Here is a 23,916-nt window from a genome sequence, read left to right as displayed (position 1 = left end):
CTCCATTTCATGAACCCTCCGCATCTATGAAGAGGATTATGAATCCTTCTCCTTCTTTGGGTGGAACTCAGTGGGCATGTGTTTCTGATGGGCTCTATCAATGCTCAACATCAAGGGTCATTGATGCACTCTCAATGTCAAAGCATTCCCAGCATCCTACGCAGCTCCTGAACTCTTTGAAATTGGTCTATTGACATTGGAGTCATCAAACTTAGAAGCAACGAAGCTTCTCTCATGCAGTTCTTTACAGTCACAGATGACATTGGAAGAGTTTATGATAATGCCCAAAGCACTCCAAGCATAAAAGAAGGTATCCACTTTGGATATGGTCTTGCCAAGCCACCCATATTTGTTAAAGCTGTTCTGAGCTTTTTCTGCAACCAACCAAATATAAAGAGAATCAAAGAGATGAAATCAATAATCAGAAGTAACTCTTATTCCACATCAAAGTCCAGCAATCTTAATTTGCAGTAATTGTAGTCCTGAAGCACAGTATGATATTAATTAACCTGGGGCTTTTTCTGCAACATATTGCTTAATAGTATAGCCACACAAAAATCAAATGACTTGATTTTAAAATATGACTGGTCAGGACACCACAAGACACCTGAAAAGGCCTGCCTGGGTGTTCGTACAAAAACAACGAAAACGTCAATGTAACCAAAAAGCCTAACTACAGCAACTATCTGGAGAGTTTTAAATGTTAATTAAACAAAATGTATGACAGCAAATTGAAAATAAAGGAAACATCTGCAAAGTTCTCACTGAGCACAATAGGAGACATTCAAATCAGCTCAACTGAAAAACAAAGACAGTAGGAGGTCCCATGTTACAGCAATGAGCAGGTAAAGGATGTACATGCACAGCGCTGCTTCTGAAAAGTTTCTGGGAAAAAGTCTCTATACAGGCTCTGTCATATGACATCACCCATCTATGAGGACTTTCTTATCAAATCTATTCTTGTATACCGCTAATATCCCCTTTCCAAAGTTCAGTGTGGTTTACATTCTCATCCTGATTGTCCTCACAGAAGCCTAGAATACCATATATAGCGAATGCTACATACCTGTAGAAGGTATTCTCCGAGGACAGCAGGCTGATTGTTCTCACTAATGGGTGACGTCCACGGCAGCCCCTCCAATCGTAACACTTTACTAGCAAAGGCCTTTGCTAGTCCTCGCGCACCGCGCATGCGCAGCCGTCTTCCCGCCCGAACCGGCTCGTGTTCGTCAGTCCCATATGTAGCAAGACAAAGACAAGGGAAGGCACAACTCCAAAGGGGAGGCGGGCGGGTTTGTGAGAACAATCAGCCTGCTGTCCTCGGAGAATACCTTCTACAGGTATGTAGCATTCGCTTTCTCAGAGGACAAGCAGGCTGCTTGTTCTCACTGATGGGGTATCCCTAGCCCCCAGGCTCACTCAAAACAACAAACATGGTCAATTGGGCCTCGCAACGGCGAGGACATAACTGAGATTCACCTAACAATTTTTCCAACTAACAGAGTGTAGCCTGGAACAGAATAAAACATGGGCCTAGGGGGGTGGAGTTGGATCCTAAACCCCGAACAGATTCTGAAGCACTGACTGCCCGAACCAACTGTCGCATCGGGTATCCTGCTGCAGGCAGTAATGAGATGTGAATGTGTGGACAGATGACCACGTCGCAGCTTTGCAAATCTCTTCAATAGTGGCTGACTTCAAGTGGGCCACTGACGCTGCCATGGCTCTAACATTATGAGCCGTGACATGACCCTCAAGAGCCAGCCCAGCCTGGGCGTAAGTGAAAGAAATGCAATCTGCTAGCCAATTGGATATGGTGCGTTTCCCCACAGCCACTCCCCTCCTATTGGGATCAAAAGAAACAAACAATTGGGCGGACTGTCTGTTGGGCTGTGTCCGCTCCAGATAGAAGGCCAATGCTCTTTTGCAGTCCAATGTGTGCAGCTGACGTTCAGCAGGGCAGGAATGAGGACGGCGAAAGAATGTTGGCAAGACAATTGACTGGTTCAGATGGAACTCCGACACAACCTTTGGCAAGAACTTGGGGTGAGTGCGGAGGACTACTCTGTTATGATGAAATTTGGAGTAAGGGGCCTGGGCTACCAGGGCCTGAAGCTCACTGACTCTACGAGCTGAAGTAACTGCCACCAAGAAAATGACCTTCCAGGTCAAGTACTTCAGATGGCAGGAGTTCAGTGGCTCAAAAGGAGGTTTCATCAGCTGGGTGAGAACGACATTGAGATCCCATGACACTGTAGGAGGTTTGACGGGGAACTTTGACAAAAGCAAACCTCTCATGAAGCGAACAACTAAAGGCTGTCCTGAGATCGGCTTACCTTCCACACGGTAAAGGTATGCACTAATTGCGCTAAGGTGAACCCTTACAGAGTTGGTCTTAAGACCAGACTCAGACAAGTGCAGAAGGTATTCAAGCAGGGTCTGTGTAGGACAAGAGCGAGGATCTAAGGCTTTGCTGTCACAGACGGCAAACCTCCTCCATAGAAAGAAGTAACTTCTCTTAGTGGAATCTTTCCTGGAAGAAAGCAAGATGAGAGAAACACCCTCTGACAGACCCAAAGAGGCAAAGTCTACGCTCTCAACATCCAGGCCGTGAGAGCCAGAGACTGGAGGCTGGGATGCAGAAGCGCCCCTTCGTCCTGTGTGATGAGGGTCGGAAAACACTCCAATCTCCACGGTTCTTCGGAGGACAATTCCAGAAGGAGAGGGAACAAGATCTGACGCGGCCAAAAGGGAGCAATCAGAATCATGGTGCCCCAGTCTTGCTTGAGTTTCAACAAAGTCTTCCCCACCAGAGGTATGGGAGGATAAGCATACAGCAGACCTTCCCCCCAGTCCAGGAGGAAGGCATCCAATGCCAGTCTGCCGGGGGCCTGAAGTCTGGAACAGAACTGAGGGACCTTGTGGTTGGCTCGAGATGCAAAGAGATCTACCAAGGGGGTGCCCCACACCTGGAAGATCTGGCGCATTACTCGGGAATTGAGCGACTACTCGTGAGGTTGCATAATCCTGCTCAACCTGTCGGCCAGACTGTTGTTTACGCCTGCCAGATATGTGGCTTGGAGCACCATGCCGTGACGGCGAGCCCACAGCCACATGCTGACGGCTTCCTGACACAGGGGGCGAGATCCGGTGCCCCCCTGCTTGTTGATGTAATACATGGCAACCTGGTTGTCTGTCTGAATTTGGATAATTTGGTGGGACAGCCGATCTCTGAAAGCCTTCAGAGCGTTCCAGACTGCTCGTAACTCCAGGAGATTGATCTGCAGATCGCGTTCCTGGAGGGACCAGCTTCCCTGGGTGTGAAGCCCATCGACATGAGCCCCCCACCCCAGGAGAGACGCATCCGTAGTCAGCACTTTTTGTGGCTGAGGAATTTGGAAAGGGCGTCCCAGAGTCAAACTGGACCAAATCATCCACCAATACAGGGATTTGAGAAAACTCGTGGACAGGTGGATCACGTCTTCTAGATCCCCAGCAGCCTGAAACCACTGGGAAGCTAGGGTCCATTTAGCAGATCGCATGTGAAGGCGGGCCATGGGAGTCACATGAACTGTGGAGGCCATGTGGCCCAGCAATCTCAACATCTGCCGAGCTGTGATCTGCTGGGACGCTCGCACCCGCGAGACGAGGGACAACAGGTTGTTGGCTCTCATCTCTGGGAGATAGGCACGAGCCGTCCGAGAATCCAGCAGAGCTCCTATGAATTCGAGTCTCTGTACTGGGAGAAGATGGGACTTTGGGTAATTTATCACAAACCCCAGTAGCTCCAGGAGGCGAATAGTCATCTGCATGGACTGTAGAGCTCCTGCCTCGGATGTGTTCTTCACTAGCCAATCGTCGAGATAAGGGAACACGTGTACTCCCAGCCTGCGAAGCGCCGCTGCTACTACAGCCAAGCACTTCGTGAACACTCTGGGCGCAGAGGCGAGCCCAAAGGGTAGCACACAGTACTGGAAGTGACGTGTGCCCAGCTGAAATCGCAGATACTGTCTGTGAGCTGGCAGTATCGGGATGTGCGTGTAGGCGTCCTTCAAGTCCAGAGAGCATAGCCAATCGTTTTCCTGAATCATGGGGAGAAGGGTGCCCAGGGAAAGCATCCTGAACTTTTCCTTGACCAGATATTTGTTCAGGGCCCTTAGGTCTAGGATGGGACGCATGCCCCGTTTTCTTTTCCACAAGGAAGTACCTGGAATAGAATCCCAGCCCTTCTTGCCCGGATGGAGAAACCACTGGTCGGAGGTTATGAGAGGCCACCTTTGGTGAAAAACTGTCAACCTCCCCCCGACCGGCAGGTCGCCCGGCACTGACACGTTGATGTCGGCTATGCTCTGCTGGAGCCAGTCAAAAGCTCGCCCCTTGCTTTTGCTGGGGAGCCGAGGGGCCTTGCTGAGGCGCACGCTGCTGATGAGAGCGAGCGCGCTGGGGCTTAGCCTGGGCCGCAGGCTGTCGAGAAGGAGGATTGTACCTACGCTTACCAGAAGAGTAGGGAACAGTCTTCTTTCCCCCATAAAAACGTCTACCTGTGGAGGTAGAAGCTGAAGACTCGACTTTCTCTCCAAAAATATTGTCCGCACGGCAAGGCGAGTCCGCAATCCGCTGCTGGATCCTATTCTCCAGGTCGGAGGCACGCAGCCATGAGAGTCTGCGCATCACCACAACTTGAGCAGCGGCCCTGGACGCAACATCAAAGGTATCATATACCCCTCTGGCCAGGAATTTTCTGCAGCCTTCAGCTGCCTGACCACCTCCTGAAAATGGCTTGGCTTGCTCAGGAGGGAGCTTGTCCACCAAGCCTGCCAACTGCCGCACATTATTCCGCATGTGTATGCTCGTGTAGAGCTGGTAAGACTGGATTTTGGCCAGGAGCATAGAGGAATGGTAGGCCTTTCTCCCAAAGGAGTCCAAGGTTCTAGAGTCTTTGCCCGGGGGCGCCGAAGCATGCTCCCTAGAACTCTTAGCCTTCCTTAGGGCCAGATCCACAACTCCAGAGTCGTGAGGCAACTGAGTGCGCATCAGCTCTGGGTCCCCATGGATCCGGTACTGAGACTCGATCTTCTTGGGAATGTGGGGATTACTTAGAGGCTTGGTCCAGTTCGCCAGCAATGTCTTTTTTAGGACATGATGCATGGGTACTGTGGACGCTTCCTTAGGTGGAGAAGGATAGTCCAGGAGCTCAAACATTTCAGCCCTGGGCTCGTCCTCCACAACCACCGGGAAGGGGATGGCCGTAGAAATCTCCCGGACAAAGGCCGCAAAAGACAGACTCTTGGGAGGAGAAAGCTGCCTTTCAGGGGAGGGAGTGGGATCAGAAGGAAGGCCATCAGACTCCTCGTCAGAGAAATATCTGATGTCCTCCTTCTCCTCCCACGAGGCCTCACCATCGGTATCAGACACAAGTTCATGAACCTGTGTCTGAAGCCGTGCCCGACTCGACTCCGTGGAAACACGGCCACGGTGTGAGCATCGAGAGGTAGACTCCCTCGCCCGCACCGGCGAAGCTCCCTCCGCCGACGGGGAGCCTTCCTGGGAGGCGACCGCAGTCGGTACCGCAAGCGGCACCGATGTCGAAAACCTCACCCCGGGCAAGGGGCCAGCCGGCGCCTCACTCGACGGTACCGGTGGCGCAAGCACCCCCGGTACCGGAGGGGAAGGGCGCAACAGCTCTCCCAGGATCTCTGGAAGAACGGCCCGGAGACTCTCATGCAGGGCAGCTGTGGAGAAAGACATAGAAGCCGATGCAGGCGTCGAGGTCAGAGTCTGTTCCGGGCGTGGAGGCTGTTCCGGGCTGTCCAAGGTGGAGCGCATCGACACCTCCTGAACAGAGGGTGAGCGGTCCTCCCGGTGCCGATGCCTACTGGGTGCCGACTCCCTCGGCGACCCAGAGCTCTCGGTACCGATGCGGGAAGGAGACCGGTGTCGATGCTTCTTTGACTTTTTCAAACGAAGCATGTCACCGGAACTTCCCGGTACCGACGAGGAGGACGTAGAATCCAACCGTCGCTTCCTCGGGGCCGAGGTCGAAGAAGGTCGGTCTCAGGGGGGCTGTACCGCAGGAGCCCTCGGGGTAGGGGGAGACCCACCCAAAGGCTCACCGCCACCAGCAGGGGAATGGACAGCCCTCACCTGCACTCCGGTCGAAGCACCACCGTCCGACGACATCAGCACTAGTGGAGGTCCCGGTACCACCAACGCCGACGCAGCCTTCCGATGTCTCGGTACCGACGATGCAGAGGGTCGATGCCTCGATGCAGTCGATACAGCCGATGCCGAGGTCGGAGGTCTTGACGCTGTCGACGTCGATGCACTCGATACCCCCGGTGCTGTTACCGACGAAGAGCCCGAGAACAACACGTTCCACTGGGCCAATCTCACTACCTGAGTCCTTTTCTGTAAAAGGGCGCAAAGACTACAGGCCTGCGGGCGGTGCCCAGCCCCCAGACACTGAAGACACGACGTGTGCCTATCAGTGAGCGAGATTACCCGGGTGCACTGAGTGCACTTCTTGAAGCCGCTGGGAGACTTCGATGACATGGGCGGAAAAATCACGCCGGCGAAATCAAAACTCGTAATTGCGGTAAAGGCACCAAAAAGAGGGAGAGAAAAAAAACTCGAACCGAGGCCTCAAAAGGGCCTACCACGAAAACGAAAGTAAACTTAACGGGGCAAAAACTGGAAATACGGGAAGGGGAAAAGACCGAAAAGGTCTTTCTCCGAAATCCCTTTTTTTTTTTTTTTTTAGTTTAGCGAAAAGCCAAAAGACGCGCGAGGGTCAACTTAAGGGGCGCGAACGGCGCAAACACAACCGTCCCGAGCGCGGACAAAAGAAGACTGACGAACATGAGCCGGTTTGGGCGGGAAGACGGCCGCATATGCGCGGTGCGCATCGGCGCGCGAGGACTAGCAAAGGCCTTTGCTAGTAAAGTGTTCCGAGTGGAAGGGCTGCCGTGGACATCACCCATCAGTGAGAACAAGCAGCCTGCTTGTCCTCGGAGAAAATATCTTATAAACATGAAAGCAGCTACACATCTAAGACAGACTTAAAATAATCAGTACATTTTCTTCCCTTACTGAAAATGCTTCCTATACCAAACATTCTATGAAACTGCTAAACAAACACTCAATATTTATAAAGCAAATTTATATTCTAGAATAGCACTGAAAGGATTCAAATAGGCCAATTCATAACTAGGAAGACACTATTGTAATCGATCATATTGTACAGTATGCCTCCTATTAGTAGGTGTGCTCGGAAAAACAGAATAAGTTGAAACACTACTGATCCTGAACTAGATCCTGCTTATGAATAGCACATCTTAACCTTGATCACACAAGCAAAACACATCCTAACAATTCTCAAATAAAAAACCACAAATTAGATATAGATATATGCACCAAAAAATGAAATGGGAACCCCAAGAACCTTCTTTTCTGATCTGAACACAACTGCAATACCTTTGCATTAACTGTTGAAGGCACTTAAAGCAATTTCCCATTCAGATAACGGAGAGAAAAGTTTGTTAACACTTGATAAATTCAGGGAGAGAACATGATGTTGTTAGCTACACCTAATGGCATACCATTAGCAGCACCACATTACCTGATACCTTAACAGTTAATATGAAATAACACCACAAGTATTAACGGTAAGGTGCAGTCCTTGCTCATTCTGTTCCCCCTTTAGCATTAGATGGACAAAGTGGAAATTTGGTACATACAAGCTGCTAGGGTGACACATTAACAGCTAGCATGGTTTTAGTAAAAATGGACTTTATAGATTCATAGTAAGTTCATGGGGCTGTACTAATGAAATGTTACAGTACCAGATCAATTTAATTTTAATGTGACAAAATTATTCCTATTTTACATGTGCTATTCTAAATTTTCAGAATAACTCTATTGTTCCCTGCTTTCATCTGACCAGTTAAAAAGTGCATAAATAAAATAGATGAAATTAAGCAGCCTTTCTCAGCATGCAATACAATTTTGAAGAACTAGAAAAAGTACCTTTGTTCATGAACTATGCAAAATACCATGGTTTCCGAGAAGTATATTTCTCAAAGCTGACAAACAAAATAAAAAACTTCTGACAAGAGATGTACAAAAAAAAGTCCCATTATGGCCCTGAGGAAAACATACGTAACAGCAACTACAGCAGCAAATCAGAACAGACACAATATTGTACACCACCAGAATTCTGGAATTTTCCTTGTTACTATCCTTCTGTATTTTATTTGCTATTAGTAATTGGTTTTTTTTATATTTTTTCAGTAGTACTGTTAGTATAACCTTGAAAATTGTGCAGGCAAGTTCAAAGTTAACCGTATCTCTCCCCCCCCCCCCCCCCCTCAAGTCTTTATACTTCAAGAGGGATGATTTCAAGATGAGTGACAGAGTTCAGGAACCACTATCAAGAATTCAAAAGATGAAGAATGCTATGGAATTGTAATCAGCAATAAATAAAAATACTGAAAAGGCAACAAATCTCTATAAAGCTAGTAGTTATCAAGAAAAAGAAAGGAGATATAGACTAACATGAGTTTATAAGGAAACAGTAAAAAACCAGTAGCAAAGGTTAGTAATCACAAACAGAAAAAAACAAAAACAACGGTAACCTCAGGCACATAAATCTGTACTGGAATGAAATAGAAAACCAGAAAACTAATTGAAAAAGCAACAATGAATTAACCAGAATCTTCTGTAAAGGCCACAAAAGTATAAACAAAATGTTCAGGCTTCAGGATGCTTTTTGTTACTAAAACATCTTTATTTTATGTCATAAAGGGAGTCTTTTACAAAGGCGTGGTAACGTTTTTAGCGCCCATAGGAATACAGAGAGAGAGAGAGAAAAAGAGAGAGATATAACAGTCTGAATGTGAGCCACATTGAACCAAAACCTAGTTTTAGGATAACTGTGGGATACTAGATTGACTAAATAATTACAATAAATAAATATGGGCGTCTCTTGCATTTATTGCACACCTATTTTTACCATGCACTAAAAACACTAGTGTGCTTTTGTAAAAGGCCCACTAAGTGCTGTAAATGCTTTCTTTTATACTGTGTGCTCTGGTGTTGTTCTAACAACATTGTTGCCATAGGTACCATTTTCCATAATACTCCTACAAAAATGATATAAAGTAGCTAGGTGAGAAGCATAAGTAATAGCAAAGTGCTAGGAACAGCTAAATAGGTTAAGTAGTTGTCATTTTAGGAAACCAAGCAAAATGGAGGAATTTGTAGTTTGAATTGCACTTTGAAGTTGTACTTTTAATCTATTTTTATGATGCATTAATATCTATTTGGAGCCTTCCTACTAAGCTGCATAAAACAGCTAATGTGGGGTTTTCTGCAAGGGAGACAGTAGCACAGGCCCGCATTACTGTCAACTGTGCCAAAACAAGTGCCTGTGTCTTAAAAATACCACATTAGTTGCGAAATACGGGAGTGAGCCAAGTCTGGAAGTGTGGCTGGTGTGATAGCTATTGCATAGATTGTTATCGTGCGCTATCTGTCCTGACTTCAGTAAGCACAGCCAAACTTACCACCACAACAGGATGCAGTATATGCAGCTGCGCTATTGGCAGTCCAGTAGCATGGCTACAAAAATAATGCAGCAAAGCTCCCAACCTCACATAATTAGCACTATCCCGACCTCTAGCCCCAAGAAAAGAAGTGGCTCTTTATAAATTAGACCCTGACCATCCAACTTGTACCCTGCCCCCCCCCCACCCTCATGACCCCCCAAACCCATCCCTTACAAATTTGGATCCCTCTGGTCAAAGTCCCCTGGTCCCCAAATCCAACCCTATCCCCATCTAAAGAACTTCTGTCCAAGAAAACCTGCCCCCATAAAATACCAAGCCTCCCCTTCCCTCCCCCCATTCCCCCTGTTAACACATTCAGAGGTCCACAGAATTTCTAAGTCAGCTGAGGTTGCAGTGGTCCCTTTCCACTGCTGCCCAGGTCTGCACCTCTGAGTACTAGTATTTTGGTACTACCGCTAGGGGTCATCCAGCCAGATGCACCTACCATTTTGAAAGAGGCGATAGAGAACTCTTGCCACTGCAGCTGACTTAGTTCTGTGGATCTCCAGATAGGATTCCTGGGGGAATGGAGGGAGGGTAGGGAAGAAGGACTAGTATCTGCTCCAGGGTGTCACAAAATGCCTAGCCATCCACATGGGGTACTCTGCGGTCACTTAGAGGGTCTATCCCCAGCAGGGGCGTATCTGAACTGCGGCGGTAGGGGGGGGCCAGGGCCAGAGTGAGGGGGCACATTATAGCCCCCCCCCCGCCGCCGCCGCCGCCGCCATTGCCGATCCCCCTCCCCCCAGCTGCTGCCATTGCCAACCCTCCCCCTCCGTTGCTCGCCTACCTTCGCTGGCGGGGGACCCCAACCCCCGCCAGCCAAGGTCCGCGTCCTCCTGCCACTGCCGGCTGCCTTTAAAGAATTCCGTCAGCTGGCGGGGGACCCCCAACCCCCGCCAGCCAAGCCGAGGTCCTTTCATTTTTCCACTGAAGCTGGCGCCGATGAAAGTTTCTTTTGAGTCTGACGTCGCTGCACGTTGTACGTGCAGGACGTCAGACTCAGAAACAGAATGAAGCTGTTTCTGAGTCTGACGTCCTGCACGTACAACGTGCAGCGACATCAGACTCAAAAGAAACTTTCGTCGGCGCCAGCTTCAGTGGAAAAATGAAAGGACCTCGGCTTGGCTGGCGGGGGTTGGGGGACCCCCGCCAGCTGACGGAATTCTTTAAAGGCAGCCGGCAGCGGCAGGAGGACGCGGACCTCGGCTGGCGGGGGTTGGGGTCCCCCGCCAGCGAAGGTAGGCGAGCAACGGAGGGGGAGGGTTGGCAGCGGTAGGGGGGGTCCAGGGCGAAATCTGCGGGGGCCCAGGCCCCTGAGGCCCCACGCAGATACGCCCCTGATCCCCAGCACAGCTCAGGTCCACCTGCACCTGTTGCTTGTGCTCTACACTAGCACCCTCCTCCCACCGACTAGATCCCAACCACCTCTGGGCGTGTCTCCTGCTCTCAAATTATTCCCAGTGGGGGCCACATTCCCAGTGGTCCCACAGTTCCTAGAAAGCACCCACAGACCCAACACACAAACCACCAGGATTCTTAGTCAGTCCAGACAAGCATAGGCAATAAACTACATTTATTGTCTTGAAAATTATTGAACAGTGAACCATAAAAACAGATGGGACAAGAGCAGCTCATAACAACAGGTAACTGAATATGGATCAATTATAAAACTATTTAAATATTTGTTTACTATCTAAATGGTACCTGGGGAGATCAGGAGATACAGCTACTCACAGGTTATCAAATATAACTGTTCACAGGGCCTCAGCAAACAGATCCTTCTCCCTGGCTAAGACTGGAGAAAAAGCCAGTACATCCTAGCTGAATTTTGAGCTCCTGGGCCAATCAGAGCCCAAAACAACAAGTTTTAAAAATAGCTGGGCACAACACCTCTTATCTGTGCTAACTAAAGAGGGTACAGTTACTTCTCAGTAACAGCTTTAAACATAAACATGCACCAACTGCTGGTCAAACTAGAGAAATACACTTCAAGTAATAATACAGTTTTACAGGCTTAAAAAACACTGTTTTGTCAGACAGGGGATGGGATTTCTTTGGTGCAGGATGGAGCCCTGAATTTGAAAGAGGGAGAGTGACAGGGGTCCATAACTCATGGGGGCATGGTCTAGTTTAAATAGGCTACTTATTTGGGGGAGCTGGATGTCAGGGTAGGGGGCTCAAAGGAAGTGAATCAGGAGACGGTTACTGTATGAGTGGGGTTGAGAGCACCATTGTGGACTGGTACACTGTGGCTTATTTATTTACACTCTGGCCTGCACCGTGTTATCAACTCTATGGTAACCCTCTGCCCTGCGTAGAGCAGAGGGTGGCCACACCCCCTGCATTTTCACACAGCCTTTGCACTTACTGAACACTAATTATTGCATTAACATTGCAATGTGCAGCTTAGTAGAAGGGACCCTTTATTATTCATATGTTCTTATTGGACTATGTTTAATGAAAGAGGTAATCAACGGGTCCACAGTCTTCAACAGATGTTCTAGAATTAATCAGAAAAGCTACAGACAGAAATGTATTTATCTATCACATTTATATCCAAGTGGGTTAAAGATTCAGAAAATAAGATACCACTAACTTTACCCATTTCTACTGAGAGCAAAGAATAGGTAGATTTAACAAAAGACAAAGGGAAGTATGAAAGACGACTGTCATTTAATTACATATTTTATGATTTTATATTATTATGTATTTTTATGTTTATATGATTTTATGCTTGTTTTTAGTATCATACCCCTGAGGCAGCTCATGAGTTGGCAAAACATGGCCCATGTTAGGTGATATTTTAATAAAGATATTTATATTGAGACCACTTTTCAACCCGTTTTGTGTTGCATCTATTTTTGGTGCAGATCTGGAGAGCCTCTCTATATATGCTCTTGTATGTCTAACATCTCTGACCTGTGGAGAGAACAGGTCACATATTTCTATGCATGCAAACAAATATTTACCTTTCACCTTTAACCCCTGAGTGGCTGTGCTTACTAAGGTCCCAGGCCTGGCTACGGAATCACACTACCACACATGGGCTATGGTTTATAGTAATTTACATATTTAGGAATTGTAAAGTAAACCGAGTAATTCTGAGTACATTCACAAAGATGATTCCAGCATGGAGCAGAAATGTTAGCTACTGTAAATTCTTTTAATAATTTTAACATCTATGCACTTGTATAGCTATTTATTTCATTAACAGTTTTCTTCCATAAAATGGAATGTGTTTTTCTTCTATATGATGTTTTTCTTTTAATTTTATTTCATCGACTTGGACTACATAAAAGCCACATTCGGTATATTATCACAATTTTCCTTCTGTCAATTTCCTATATACCAAATACATGCAGTGACCGTCTTCAAGAGAAAACAAACTGAGGATAAACATATTATTGCCATACTGTATAAAATAAGAGTATATTTAAATGCTTAAGAATTAAAACTGGTTTGTGTTCAGCAAAATCACAATTCTCTCAAGCATTCTAACATACACAACAGAAAAGGTCATTATTTTCCAGCTCACACAGGTTTACAAATCCCTCATTACTTCTTCTGAGTTACAATGAAACAGAGAAATGATGTAAAAGATCTCACTTCATTTTAATTTATTTATATCTGTAGCTTGATTAGTAGTTTTTAAAAACATTCACTGCATTGATTAAAAAAGTAAACTGGAGTGCTACTCCAGTATTCTTTAGACCAGCATTTAGCATCGCACAGATTTACAAGATGCATATTAACTCAGAAAAGCAATTTAAAAGGCTACAGTTACCTAAATGGTATGGGTGTCTTTTTATAAAATACCAACCGATATAAAAGTATGTGTTTTAATCAGGGCTCAATAAGGTTTCTTAGGAGCTAGGAGCCAGACTTGGAACAACTAGAATTTTTATTCATTTATGCATGTTTCTAAATTGCAGATTCATTATGTGCTCAAGATGATGTACAGTAAGTTATTTAACACAGTAGCAGGGAAGAAGCAAATAAGAAGCAACTGTTCTCCCCTTCAACCACCCACCTACAGCACATCTGGCAATGCAAAGAGGCTTTAGACTGTGGTTGGTGGGGCAATGGGAGAGAAGCAAAAGCTGTAACTAATAAGGACGAGTGTGGAAGTGCACCCACCTAGTCCCAAAAGCTGCAGACTTAGCTTCTCTCCACTGCCCACCTACCCCCAGCACCTGCAGTTTTAACCCCTCCTGACTGTTCATCTCATTCACTTCCAGCAAACACAGCCACTTTTCATCACCTACCCAGTCCAACACCAGCCTCGGCTCACATACTCGTCCACATCAATAGCCTCTGAATCTCTCCTTTACCCTTGAAAACAGTAGGTTCTCTCAATCTCCTATGCACCCCCCCCCCCCCCAAATAAATAAATAAATAAACAAACAAACAAAACAGGTTCTTACAAATTTTAAATTTGTCCTACCAACAGGGCTGCTGGAGTATCACCTCTTCAGCAACAATGCTCCTTAAAGACTGGTTCTGGAGTTGTTAGCGCTTCAATATCCACCTGATCAAGGTGGCTCTCATGTAGGCTGCCTCAGGGTAGATACCTCCAAATATCTCTCTTGCTCTGCCTCCACCCAGTACACGCACACACGCTCATAGCCCTTGCTCTGCCTCCGCCCAGCACACGCACATATACCCATACCTCTCGCTCTACCTCTCATCCAGTACAAGCACCCACACCCATAGCTCTCACTCTGCCTCAACCTCATCTCTCAGCTCCAGCACAGTAAGGATCAGAAGCAGAAGTAAAGAAGATCAGCTGTGCATCGGGCCACATTCTTCTCCCTCTGCATCTTTGGCACTAAATGCAAAACTGCACATGGTTCAAATTTTACATTCATACCGAGTACAAAAGAGGAGACTATGGCCTGATGCAAAGATGCTCTAATTCCTTCTGCTTCTATACAGTGCCGACCTAATGCACAGATGCTCTACTTTCCTTCTACTTCTATTCAGTGCCCGCCAAGGACTTGTGGTGGGTACATTTGCCAACTTTTTAACAGAGAAAAACCTGACACCTGCCCTGATCAATGCTCTTCCTCTCCCGCCTCCATGGCCCCACCCCAAGTCCCTTACAACACCTACTGTTGCAACCTTCCCCTCTACACCCACTGTCCAGACTAGGGTTGCCGTCTCAAAAGAAAACAATTACACATATATAAGTACATTCCATGATTATTTCACAAACTTTGTCTGATGTTATAACAAACTAAACTTAAAGTTTTGAAGTCACTTCAGTAAGACCAACATAAAACACTATGCACAAACTCATGTAAAAGCACACTCAAAGTCTTACCAGACCATAACAGCACTAACTCCCAGGACTCAAAGAGCAACAACCTTATCTATGAAAAGGCAGAACTGTAAATATTACTCCATGCCTAAAATACCAATACAACGCATACACCATCTAGTAAGAAAACAGAACGGGACTGCTACAAATCTCTACAGAGAAACTACATGGTAGAAGAATACTGCGCCTTGCTCACACATAAAAAACACAGACAGACCCTCAACAAATATGAAACAAGGAACTAAAGACCAATAATAGAGATATGAAGGCAAAATACTGAATTGGAAACATCAAGAAGTCAGACTCTGCATGGACAGCAATACTACAAAAACAGAAATGGAAATGCATATTTCCCAAAGCTGACATGGTCCAATTAATACATTCAAAATAAACTATTTATTACTTCCTTTGTAGTCTGAAAATTTTATTTTTCCATTCCATTTGATATGAGACTTTTCTGGTTTTCCTGCCTTTCCAGTGTCTCCTTTCTATTTGACATGTCGTCTCTCTCCATGGTTGCTATCCATCTTCTCTCTGTCCCTATCTGTCCTGTTCAGCTTCTCTCCTCCATGTCCCTGTTTCTACCTTACCCCATGTTCAGCATCTGCCCTTTTAGTGTCCCTATCCAGCCTTTAAATTCAGTATTGCCAGTGTCCCTATCCATCCCATTGTAACCAACAATGCCCTTCTGTGTTCCTATCCTACCCTTCTCCAACATTGCCTTGTGCCTATTCTTAATCCATACCCAGCATCTCTTGTCTATGCCCTATCCCTCCTTTCTCTTCCCTTCATCCCACACACTGGGTTCAGCATCTATCCCTCTCTCTCCTCTGCCCCATTGTGGTCTAGCATAATTTCCAGTCATCTCTTGTCCTGTGTTCCAACCCCCCCTTCCCCCTTATCCTCCCCTCTCTAACAGGTCAAGTATATCTTCATACCCTTCCCCCAATGATCCAGCACATCATCTTTGCTCTCTAGCCACCCCCTCCACCCCAGGATCCAGCACATCTTCATGTCCCTCTAGCCACCCCCCCCCCCCCCAGAGTTCCAGCACATCTTCATGTCCCTCTCGCACCCCCAGCAAATAACTATGCCCCCCCTCCCATGGTCCAGCACATCTCCATATCCCTCCAGCCCCCCCATGGTCCAGCACATCTCCATATCCCTCCAGCCCCCCCCCCCCCCCATAGTCCAGCACATCTCAATGTCTCTCCAGCCCCCCATGCTCTAGCACATCTCTATTTCTCTCCAGCACTATCATGGTCCAGCACATCTCCATATCCATACAGCCCCCCCACCCCATGGTCCAGCGCATCTCCAGTCCTTCCAGCCCCCACCTACCCCATGGTCCAGCACATCATATCCCTCTAGCTACCCCTCCCCCAAGGTTCAGCACATCTTTATGTCTTTCCATCTCCCCTAGGGTTCAGCATATCACAATGTCCCTCTAGTACACACACATCCCCGGGCCTAGCACATGTCCATGTACCACTAGCTCCCCCTTCCAGGTCCAGCACATCTTCATGTCCCTCCAGCCCAGGGTTCAGCACATATCCATGTCCATCCAGCACCCCACTAAACAGGGTTCTGCACATCCCCCACTTCGAGTTCTGCACCTTTTTCTCCCTCACTCATACAGCCCCCTCTCGGGTCCTCTAAACTTGCCTGTCAGCAGCAATTAAGACACACTGCTCGAGCTGGTGTAGGGGCCTTTCCTCTGCTGGGTCCCACCTTCTGTTAGGTAACTTCCTGCTTCCACAAACGCGGAACCCGGCAAAGGGAAGGCCCCGACGCTGGTCAAAACAGCGTGTCTTAATTGCTGCCAACAAACAAGCAAGTTTAGAGAACCCAATAGGGGGCCGTGTGAGTGAGGGGGAAAAAGATGTGGACTTGAGGAGAGGGCAGAGAGTCACTAACTGTACCCAGGCAGGGGGCAAAGAGAAGTACTGCATGCACAGAGAGTATCTTCAGTGTGCAAAACCAAGGTGACAGGTCTGATTTTTTTAGGTGCCATGATGACCTGGCACCTAGGGTTTGTCAAGCCTCGCTCTAATGTGAACGCACTTTGCCAGGTGGATTTTGGACAGTGCATGAAATGGAGCACACATATACATGCATAATTATAAAACACGTTAATCTACATGTGTTCTTAAATTACAGGCATGAACATTATTCTACCTGCTCCAGGGGAAGTGAGTTCTGCTACTTACACTAATAGATAAGTACTTTATAAAAACTGACAAAACAGATTTCTGAAAAACAGACATACTATGAGCCCTCTTTAAAAAAATACCCTCTTTATGTACTTTAATCCAAAATGTATTCTTAGAATTTACTGTTCAAGTTTTTAAACATAATCAATTGAAAAAAAATGGATTACCTCATGGCAAGTATCTTCATCCAAACACTTGTACACATTTTGCTGCATATGCAATAAATCCTCTAACAGGCCCATCCAATGGCTTTCACTCACAGGAGGTTGTCTATATAAAAAAATAATAATAATAAAAGAAAGACAAAGAGAAGAAACAACTTATTAATGAACACTTTAGATCAGATTTGGAGAGTGCATCTTTTATGATAAGCAATTTAATTTTTCCCTTGCATTGATGGCAGGAGGGATCGCATGACTTATTTGTCCTATTTATCTACACAGAATACCTGTTACAGATAATTAACTATACTTTCAAATCTCAACAAACAAATCAGTCACACTTTGTGGATTCCCAGAGTTGAGGACTTCTCCTTCCTCCTTGGACGCTTTAAAGTCAACAAATGATCCACAAAAGAAATGGGGGGAGATAACTAGTTGCTTAGCATGCTCTATAGCACAGCCTAGCATCCATCTGGTTATGGCCACCACCTTTTGCATTGTTTCATCACCATTAGATTCTCAGACACCATCACCCCAAGGTCCCTTTCCTAAGCTGTACTTATCAATCTCTCTCCTCCTATCTGGTATCTCGCTTTTGGATTTCTGCACTTCTCTGCATTAAATTTTAACTGCCAGACCTTAGCCCGTTTGTCTAATTTTTGGAGATCTCTTTTCAGGGTTTCTACTCCCTACGGGGTATCCACTCTATTGGCTATCTTTGAGTCATCCACAAAAAGGCAAACTTTTCCTTCTAACCCCTCAGCAGTGCCTCTCACAAATATATTAAACAGAATTGGCCCCAGTATCGACCCCTGAGACACTCCACTACTCACCTTCCTTTCCTCTGAGCAGATTCCATTTACCACCATCTTCTGTCGCCTGTCAGTCAACCAGTTTCCACTCCAATTCACCACTTTGGGTTCCAAGTTCAGCACTCTCAGCTTATTCAGGAGCCTTCTGTGAGGACCCGTATCAAAAGCTTTGCTGAAATTCTTTGGTCACCCAGTCAAAAAAATCAATCAGAATTGTTTGGCAGGATTTTCCTTTGGTAAAGCCATATTTGCCTTATATCCTGCAACCCGATGGATTCTAGAAAGATAACTATCTTTTCCTTCAGCAGCGACTCTATTACTTTTCGTTGCCCCCACTTTTGTGAAGAGGGACCATATCATCTCATCTCCAATCCTGTGGAACCTCTCCCGTCTCTAAAGATCTATTAAATAAATCCTTAAGGGGTCTTGCCAGGATTTCTCGGAGCTCCCCCAGTATCCTGGGATGTATTCCATCCAGCCCCAGCTTTGACCACTTTAAGATTTTCAAGTTGTTTATAAACGCTTTCTTCTGTGCATAGTGCAATATCCACTCCACTCTCAGATATACCCTTGGCAGCCAACTGTGATCCTTCTCCAGGATTTTCTTCCGTGAACATCGAACAGAAAGCGAAGATACTTACCTGTAGCAGGTATTCTCCAAGGACAGCAGGCTGATTGTTCTCACATGTGGGTCGACATCTGCATCGGCCCAGGAATCAGAATTTTGCCAGCAAAATAAAACAAAGTTTTGCTAGAGTCTAATAGCGCATGAATCGCACGCACCGCGCATGCGAGATGACTTCCCACCCGTTGCGTGAGCGTGCTTCCTCAGTTTAATCAAAAAGCATAGAAGCAACAAACAACAAGAACAACTCCAAAGGGGAGGAGGGCGGGTTTGTGAGAACAATCAGCCTGCTGTCCTCGGAGAATACCTGCTACAGCTAAGTATCTTTGCTTTCTCCGAGGACAAGCAGGCTGCTTGTTCTGACATGTGGGGTATCCCTAGCACCCAGGCTCACTCAAAACAATGAACATTGGTCAATTGGGCTTCGCAATGGTGAGGACATAAGATAGATTGACCTGAAACCATAAATAACTAACTGAGAGTGCAACCTGGAACAGAACAAAAATGGGTCTACGGGGGTGGAGTTGGATTCTAAACCCCAAACAGATTCTGCAGCACTGACTGCCCAAACCGACTATTGCATCAGGTACCCTGCTGAAGGCAGTAGTGAGATGTGAATGTGCGGACTGATGACCACATTGCAGCCTTGTAAATCTCCTCAATGGAGACTGACTTTAAGTGAGCCACTGACGCAGCCATGGCTCATAGCTCTAACATTATGAGTCGTGACATGGCCCTCTAAAGACAGCCCAGCTTGCACATAAGTGAAGGAAATGTAATCTGCTAGCCAATTGGAGATTGTGCGTTTTCCGACGGCGACTCCAATCCTGTTGGGATCGAAAGAAACAAACAACTGGGAGGACTGTCTGAAGGGTTTCGTCCGCTCCACGTAAAAGGCCAATGCTCGCCAATGCTCTCTTGCAGTCCAAGGTATGCAATCTGCTTTCACCAGGGCGGGTATACGGACTGGGAAAGAATGCTGGTAAGACAATTGACTGGTTCAGATGGAACTCCGACACTACCTTCGGCAGGAACTTAGGGTGTGTGCAGAGGACTACTCTGTTGTGATGAAACCTAAGGTGCATGCACTACCAAGGACTGAAGCTCACTGACCCTACAAACTGAAGTAGCTGCCACCAAGAAAACGACCTTCCAGGTCAAGTACTTCAGATGGCAGGAATTCAGTGGCTCAAAAGGAGGTTTCATCAGATGGGTGAGAACGTTGAGATCCCATGAAATTGGTGGGGGTTTGACCGGGGGCTTTGACAAAAACAAACCTCTCATGAAGTGAACAACTAAAGGCTGTCCAGAGAAAGACTTACCCTCTACACGGCGATGATAAGTACTAATCGCACTAAGGTGAACTCTTACAGAGTTGGTCTTGAGACCAGACTCTGACAAGTGTAGAAGGTATTCAAGAAGGGTCTGTGTAGGACAAGAAAGAGGATCTAGGGCCTTGCTGTCACACCAGACGGCAAACCTCCTCCATTTGAAAGAGTAACACCTCTTCGTGGAATCTTTCCTGGAAGCAAGCAAGACTCGGGAGACACCCTCTATAAAGACCCAAGGAGGCGAATTCTAAGCTCTCAACATCCAGGCCGTGAGAGCCAGAGATTGGAGGTTGGGATGCAGAAGCGACCCCTCGTTCTGGGTGATGAAGGTTGGAAAACACTCTAATCTCCAAGGTTTCTCAGAGGACAACGCCAGAAGAAGAGGGAACCAAATCTGACGTGACCAGAAGGGGGCAATCAGAATCATGGTTCCGCAGTCTTGCTTGAGTTTCAGCAAAGTCTTCCCCACTAGAGGTATGAGAGGATACGCATACAGGATGCCTGTTCCCCAATGTAGGAGAAAGGCACCTGACACTAGTCTGTCATGGGCCTGAAGCCTGGATCAGAACTGAGGGACCTTGTGATTAATCTGCGTGGCAAAAAGATCCACCAAGGGGGTGCCCCACACTCAGAAGATCTTGCGGATTATTCCCATGTTCAGTGACCACTCGTGAGGTTGCATTATCCTGCTCAGCCTGTCGGCCAGACTGTTGTTTACGCTTGCCAGGTAAGTGGCTTGCAGAAACATGCTGTGACGGCTTGCCAAAAGCCACCTCTGGTTAGCCTCCTGACACAAAGGGTGAAATACGATGCCCCCCTGCTTGTTAGTGTAATACATGGCAACCTGATTGTCTGTCTGAATCAATATGATTTGGTTGGACAGCCAGTCTCTGAAAGCCTTTAGAGCGTTCCAGATCGCTCGCAATTCCAGGAGATTGATCTGAAGACCTGTTTCTTGAAAGGATCAAGCTCCTTGAGTATGAGGCTCATCTACATGAGCTCCCCACCCCGTCATCAGCACTTTTTGTGGCTGAGGAATTTGGAATGGACGTCCCAAGGTCAAACTGGATCGAATCGCCCACCACTGGAGAGAATTCCGGAAGTCGGTGGACAGTTAGATGACATCCTCTAGACTCCCCGCAGCTTGATACCACTGGGAAGCTAGGGTCCATTGAGCCGAGCTCATGTGTAGATGTGCCATGCGAGTCACATGAACTGTGGAGGCCATGTGCCCCAGAAGTCTCAACATCTACCGAGTCGTGATCTACTGAGACGCTCAAACTGTGGACACCAGGGACAGGAAGTTGTCTGCCCTTGTCTCGGGAAGATAAGCTCGAACTGTCTTCATGTTCAACAGGGCTCCGATGAATGCCAACTTTTGCACTGGAGTGAGATGGGACTTGGGGTAATTGATTACGAACCGCCTGTCTTAAGAGGTGCTCTTCACCAGCCAATAGTCGAGATAAGGGAACACATGCACTCCCAGTCTGCGTAGCAACACTGCGACTACTGCCAGGCACTTTGTGAATACTCTGGGTGCAGACGCCAGACCAAAGGGCAGCACACAGTACTGAAAGTGCTGAGTTCCCAGCAGAAATCAAAGACACTTCCTGTGAGCTGGAAGGATCGAGATATGTGTGTAAGTATCCTTTAAGTCCAGAGAGCATAGCCAATTGTTCTCTTGAATCATGGGAAGAAGGGTGCCCTGGGAAACCATCCTGAACTTTTCTTAAACTAGAAATTTATACAGGCGTCCTAGGTCTAGGATGGGACGCATCCCCCCTGTTTTCTTCTGCACAAGGAAGTACCTGGAATAGAATTCCAGCCCTTCTTCCCCTGGTGGAACGGGTTCGACTGCACCGGCCTTTAGAAGGGCGGAGAGTTCCTCTGTAAGTACCTGCTTGTGCTGGGAACTGTAAGATTGAGCTCCCAGAGGACAATTTGGAGGTTTGGATTCCAAATTAAGAGTGTATCCTAACCGGACTACTTGAAGGACCCACCGGTCGGAGGTTATAAGAGGCCACCGCTGGTGAAAAAATATCAACCTCCCTCCAATCGGTAAGTCGTCCGGTACGGACATATTTATTGAGGCTATGCTTAACCGGAGCCAGTCAAAATCCGTCCCTTGCTTTTGCTGGGGAGCAGTATGGGCCTTAGTCGCATGCTGTTGATGAGAACGAGCGTGCTGGGGTTGAGCCTTGGCAAGCTGTCGAGAAGTAGGAGTGTGCCTACGCTTAGAATAGGAATAGGGAGCACTCCTCCTCCCACCAAAAAACCACCTGAATGAGGCGGCAGTAGCAGAAGATGTCCGGTAGGAGAGAGAATCCATAGCATCATTATGCTTCTTGATCTGATCAACTAGATCCTCTACTTTTTCATCAAAAAGATTATCCCCCCGGCAAGGAACATCCACCATCTGCTGCTGGACAGAATGATCCAGGTCAGAGACACGCAGCCATGAGAGTCTGCGCATCACTATACCTTGAGCAGCAACTCTGAATGCTACGTCAAAAGTGTGAAATGTACCCCTGGCCAGGAACTTTCGACACGCCTTCTGCTGCCTGATCACCTGGCAAAACGGCTCGGCCAGCTCCGTAGGGAGTGTATCAACCAAGCTCAACAGTTGCCATATCGAGTCCCACAAGTGCACGTTCATGAAGAGCTGGTAAGACTGGATCTTGGCGGCGAGCATAGTGGCCTGGTACGTCTTCCTCCCAAAAGAGTCAAGAGTTCTAACCTCTCTGCCTGGGGGCACCGAAGCATAGTCTCTAGTACTCCTGGCTCTCTTGAGAGCGGAGTCCACCATCAGGAACTGTGGGGTAACTGAGACCTCATCAACCCAGGTTCACCGTGGATCCAATACTGGGATTCAGAGTATTTCGTAGGAGCTCAGAAATCAAGCAAATCTATCTATAACCCTACAAAAATCATGCTCAAGATGAGTGGTTCCTGATGAAGCCCTGAAGTGGGTGAAATGATCTGGGCCCCGTTGAATAAGATTAAAAATCCCCAGTTGAAGAAGAGTGGGGTTTCAAGCCAGCTAAGAGAAAGCTAAGTTTTTCACTTAAGCTATGCCGTAGCTTGAAAAACTCATTGTACTCAGTAATGTTTTGACCAAGTAGTTTCATTTGTCAATGTGTGAGAAAATATACCTATGAAAGAGACAAGATCACAGGCACAAAAATCTTTTATAGATATCAGTGCTCTGTTGGTCAGACCTTGGTAGAAACCTTGGTTTCTGAGAGTATTTCTCACGTGTTTATCATTACTGACATTTATTTATGTTGTACGCAACCCTTTGAGATTGTGTTTGGCTGTTTCCCATGCTCTTCTGACTCCCACGAACGCTCCTGCTCAGTATTAGATAGAACCTGAGTTAAGGTGCTTAGACACTGAACCTGCCTCGACGCCGAGGAACGATGTCCTCTATGGCGATGTCGAGAGGCCGATGCCCGGTCCGACTGCGGCGAAGCTCCCTCCACTGACGTCGAAGGGGAGTCGACCTGGGTGGCAGCCGACGTGGATGCCGCAAGCAGCATTGCAGTCGGGGACCTCACCGCAGGCGAAGGGCCAGACACCGCTGCAGCAGCAACTACAGAAGGCACAAGCACCCCCGACACCGAAGCTGACTGTCGTAGCAGTCCCTCCAAAAGTTCTGGAAACAAGGCCCGGATACGCTTGTTGAAAGCCGCCATCAGAGAAGGCTGCGAGGTCAGTGGAACAGGCGGCATCAGAATCCGTGGAGGCTCGGAAGCAGGTACTGGGCTGCTAGGAGACAGACGCATCGGCATCTCCTGTATCGAGGGAGAGAGATCCTCTCGGCGCCGACGCTTCTCGGGTGCCGAC

The 23,916-nt window shown here is 47.2% G+C and overlaps 1 protein-coding gene across 1 annotated transcript in view; it reads right to left on the bottom strand.

The window, feature by feature from the left end:
• The window catches only part of NBAS (NBAS subunit of NRZ tethering complex), an 892,343-nt gene that overhangs the window by 564,610 nt on the left and 303,817 nt on the right, over nt 1-23,916 (bottom strand). The window contains exon 29 of the mRNA XM_030198850.1: nt 17,309-17,411. Coding sequence (XP_030054710.1) covers nt 17,309-17,411 — 103 coding nt within the window. The remainder of the gene's footprint in view (nt 1-17,308; nt 17,412-23,916) is intronic.

Source organism: Microcaecilia unicolor, chromosome 3 (genome assembly GCF_901765095.1).
Source record: "Microcaecilia unicolor chromosome 3, aMicUni1.1, whole genome shotgun sequence".
In the NCBI taxonomy this organism is placed as follows: Eukaryota; Metazoa; Chordata; class Amphibia; order Gymnophiona; family Siphonopidae; genus Microcaecilia; species Microcaecilia unicolor.
This window is presented reverse-complemented; position numbering and strand designations above follow the sequence as displayed.